The 5,079-nt window shown below is 39.0% G+C and overlaps 1 protein-coding gene across 1 annotated transcript in view; it reads left to right on the forward strand.

The window, feature by feature from the left end:
• The first annotated feature begins 970 nt into the window (after positions 1–970).
• LOC111637575 (ATP-dependent DNA helicase pif1-like) overlaps positions 971–5,079 on the forward strand; it is a 6,844-nt gene continuing 2,735 nt past the window's right edge. Inside the window, 2 exon segments of the mRNA XM_023383088.1 lie at positions 971–2,340; positions 3,822–4,251. Of these exon segments, the coding sequence (XP_023238856.1) occupies positions 971–2,340; positions 3,822–4,251 (1,800 nt within the window).

The raw sequence follows: 5,079 nt of genomic DNA on the forward strand, positions 1-5,079 counted from the left end.
ACCTCCAATATCCAATAGAGCTAGGTCACTTGCGTTACTCCTATCCAAGTCTCCCTAGTCGCTAACTGTAACTGATTTAGAACCAGCATGCACTGCAAATTATTCTTCGCATTGCAAAATGACATACGCATACGTCAGGAACTTCTGTTCGAACAAACCTCACCTNCCAAGTCTCCCTAGTCGCTAACTGTAACTGATTTAGAACCGGCATGCACTGCACATTATTCTTCGCATTGCAAAATGACATACGCATGCGTCAGGAACTTCTATTCGAACAAACCTCACCTGCCGTCCGGGTCAGCGATTTTAATAAGGTGGCAACACGGAATTTTTCATTACTTATTCTGTGACGAAACTGAATTTTGGTCTTTTGAGATACCTAAATAAGGGGAAATGAAGTTGAACTCTATGAAAGTGGGCGATACATCAGCAGCTCCGAAGCTGTATGGAGAATTCTGGCTTTACCCATCCATGAGAGGTTCTGTAACGGACACTTTGTACATGTGCTTGGTCGAGTGGCCAGTAGCGCGAAGCTATTGTTCGTGGGATTATGACTAAACGCCCCTAAGACAGAAGACCCCTAGCCGCGGCAACGGAAGTCGTTGCGAGAGTAATCCTGTGCAGTACGAGAGGAACTGCAGGGTCAGACACTTTGTGATTTGGTCACTTGTTGTTAGGACGTCGGCGAGTGCGAGAAACAAGAAGAACCAACGTATACCCCAGAATAGATTTGAACCTTGGGGTACGGACTCGCCACTTTGAACTTGTACCTGGCTAAGATTCCCGTTAGCCGTAACAGGTTCCCTCCAGTTTTTCATCTCACTGTGCATTTGGAAAATGGCCAGCGAGTCTATTTTAACCCAAATGACGTCAATCACTTAACAAATATTGTTAACAATCCAGTAAAAACTACGCTTACAGCATTTTTTTTACTTATGCAAAACCGATAATTTTGCAAAAACACTTCTTTATGTTGACGTTCCCTCTTTCTATATATGTATGGAAAAATAACAGATTTGAGAGAAGAAAACGTGGTAATGACGTCGATGGCTGGCCGGGAGTAAAAAAAGATCAGACTTTAGGCAGGGTATATACCATCCACCCTAATAATACTGAGTGTTATTATCTTCGTCTTTTACTACATGAAATCCGAGGCCCTACACCTTTCATAGAATTGAAAACGGTTAATGGTACGATTCAACTCACATACCAGTCTGCATGTAAGGTTCTAGGCTTGCTAGAAGATGAAAGGCTCTGGGATGCAGCTATGGTTGAAGCTGCGCTTTGTGATTCTCCGTTTAGATTACGCGAACTTTTTGCAGTAATGTTGATGTTTTGTCAATTGTCAGATGCTTCAAATCTTTGGGAGAAATATAAAGATACCCTTTCGGAAGATATACGGCACCAAGTCGAGTTAGAGTTACAACATAGAGATGTTCATCTAATTTTAAATGAAGTATACAATAAATGCTTGGTGTGTCTTGAAGATACAATGTTGTCTTTAGGAGGCCAATGCTTACAACAGTATGGTTTACCTCAGCCATCAAGATATAATGAAGTGTTACAAAATACAGACTATCTCCGAGAGATGAGCTATGACTCAAATATTTTAGCACAGATTGTAACTACTAATGAAAATTTGTTAAACGATGAACAGTCTCACGTTTATAGCCAAATTTTAGAAAGCATCGAAAAAAGCACTGGTCAAACATTTTTCTTAGACGCTCCTGGCGGCACCGGTAAGACATTTGTTCTGAGTCTTTTATTGGCTAGAGTGCGAAAAGATTGCCAGATAGCATTGGCTGTTGCTTCTTCAGGCATTGCTGCAACGTTGCTGGAAGCAGGTAGAACGGCTCACTCTGCGTTCAAACTGCCCTTGAACTTGATGCAAGTAGAGATACCTATCTGTAATATTTCAAAACAGAGTAACATGGCGCAAGTTTTGTAGGACTGTAAACTAATAGTTTGGGATGAATGCACAATGGCCCATAAGAGCGGATTCGAAGCTCTCAGTAGAACATTAAAAGACATAAGAGAAAACAATAGCTTGACGGGAGGGGTCACTGTGCTGTTAGCTGGAGATTTTCGGCAAACGTTACCCGTCATACCTAGGGGTACACGGGCAGATGAAGTAAAAGCATGCTTAAAGACTTCATATTTGTGGCCACATATCCGGAAACTTGCACTCCAATACAATATGAGAGTCCATTTAAGTGGTGATACATCCGCTGGGCTTTTCGCTGAAGTGCTACTAAAAATAGGCGATGGAAATTACCCTTCACTGGAAGGTAAAATCATAATCCCTTCAGATTTGGGTACAGTAGTTACCTCCTTATCAGAGCTAACTTTTAAAATATATCCTGATATAAGTACAGTAGAGCCTCGATTATCCGACCCCTGATTAACAGACCGTCCTAGTCGGCAAATTTCAAATGTCCGCTAGTGACGTGGCGCTACAATATTTGGCTATGTCTTGGCTACTTTAATGTTATTTTTACGTGTTTTAGCTGGCAACACTCATTCGACCATGAAAGGGAGCCAGTATTTAAACGAGGCTTAATTTTCTAATTTTTAACGATACAATAGCGACGATTATTATTTTAAAAAATTTTTGTTAGGCTTAACATCGATGAAAATTCAACGCGAAGTAGGTTAATAGCGATATACTAATATACTAATTACATGGGATATAATAATATACTNCGTTGCTGGAAGCAGGTAGAACGGCTCACTCTGCGTTCAAACTGCCCTTGAACTTGATGCAAGTAGAGACACCTATCTGTAATATTTCAAAACAGAGTAACATGGCGCAAGTTTTGAAGGACTGTAAACTAATAGTTTGGGATGAATGCACAATGGCCCATAAGAGTGGATTCGAAGCTCTCAGTAGAACATTACAAGACATAAGAGAAAACAATAGCTTGATGGGAGGGGTCACTGTGCTGTTAGCTGGAGATTTTCGGCAAACGTTACCCGTCATACCTAGGGGTACACGGGCAGATGAAGTAAAAGCATGCTTAAAGACTTCATATTTGTGGCCACATATCCGGAAACTTGCACTCCAATACAATATGAGAGTCCATTTAAGTGGTGATACATCCGCTGGGCTTTTCGCTGAAGTGCTACTAAAAATAGGCGATGGAAATTACCCTTCACTGGAAGGTAAAATCATAATCCCTTCAGATTTGGGTACAGTAGTTACCTCCTTATCAGAGCTAACTTTTAAAATATATCCTGATATAAGTACAGTAGAGCCTCGATTATCCGACCCCTGATTAACAGACCGTCCTAGTCGGCAAATTTCAAATGTCCGCTAGTGACGTGGCGCTACAATATTTGGCTATGTCTTGGCTACTTTAATGTTATTTTTACGTGTTTTAGCTGGCAACACTCATTCGACCATGAAAGGGAGCCAGTATTTAAACGAGGCTTAATTTTCTAATTTTTAACGATACAATAGCGACGATTATTATTTTAAAAAATTTTTGTTAGGCTTAACATCGATGAAAATTCAACGCGAAGTAGGTTAATAGCGATATACTAATATACTAATTACATGGGATATAATAATATACTACACTAATAATGGATTTTTTCATACTTTTCGGTTATTTGACTTTTCGGTTATCCGACTTTTCAATTATCCGACCAACCCCAGTCTCCAATTGAGTCGGATAATCGAGGTTTTACTGTAACATCAAAAAAGAAAAGCCCACAGAATGGTTGTGCGAGCGTGCTATCTTAACTCCGAGAAACGATAAAGCAGCCGCAATTAATGATATTCTATTAAAGGCCTTCGAAGCTCAAGGTCTTGAATACAGGTCTTTTGATTCAGTGATCCAAACGGACGACGCAGTCCACTATCCGACAGAATTTCTTAATAATCTGAATCCTCCTGGTCTGCCATCACATAAACTCATTCTTAAAATCGGAGCACCTGTAATGTTATTAAGAAATCTTAATCCACCAAAATTATGCAATGGTACTAAACTACAAGTAAATGCTTTGCATAAGAACGTTGTAGAAGCTACGGTGATCACTGGATGTGCTCGGGGAGAGATAGTTTTTATCCCAAGAATACCATTAATACCATCAAAATATCCGTTCGAATTTAAGAGAACACAGTTCCCTCTCAAGGTGTGTTTTGCCATGACTATTAATAAATCACAAGGACAGTCACTGAAAATGACCGGCATCGACTTGAGTGAAGACTGTTTTTCTCATGGACAGTTCTATGTCGCATGTTCCAGAGTAAGCTCTGCGAATAGTCTGGTCATCTTAGCCCCGAAAGGCTGTACCGCAAACGTGGTTTACAAAGAGGTTCTGGAGTAACTGAAACTCTATTTTTCTGTATTTATAAATTTATTTATTTATGTTTTTTATATATTTACCTATAACGTCATTTATGTTTCGAAAAAAATTAAATTCAGATTTATCGTATCTCGGGAGCCCATAACATTTGAAACTTAAATTTAGATGCATTAGCAGTCGATAGTTTGAAACAAAAATCAGTAATTTTACCAAATTAGCAACAACTAATGATTGAGAATCTTACTTAGTGAAGTACCGAGAGAAGGCTATTTCTATCAAATTGCAAAATCCTAAGCCACGGGTAACAGCTAGTTTAATTATATAATAACTAGCTGTCACCCGCGACTTCGTCCGCGGAGGTTTTGCAAGCAAACCCCATTTACATTCAATATTTCAATAACCATAGTAATTGTTAGGTCTATATAACACCTACCGCTGAAGAGAATTGCCGAGAATCAAACGAACTATTTTCAATTTGATCAATTTTCTAAAGCGTTTACAATCGTTTTATAATCGAACCAATATGCAATAACAAATTCGAATTTAAAACGGTTCGAACATTTTTAAAATCGAAATAGATAAAAATATTTATAACAATGTCTAAAATGTTATCAATTTAATACACCTAAGTACTCAATGAAGACTAAACGTAGTTGAAAACAAAAAATCGCATCTAAAATAGTACAGTAGAAGCCATTCTTCCGGTTAAGCTTAATCCTCTCCCTCTCCCCCCGCGGGAGAATTTAGAAAAATCCCTTCTTAGTGTCC

The sequence above is a fragment of the Centruroides sculpturatus genome, unplaced genomic scaffold (assembly GCF_000671375.1).
Source record: "Centruroides sculpturatus isolate CEXI.00-Female unplaced genomic scaffold, Cexi_2.0 scaffold1132, whole genome shotgun sequence".
NCBI lineage: Eukaryota > Metazoa > Arthropoda > Arachnida > Scorpiones > Buthidae > Centruroides > Centruroides sculpturatus.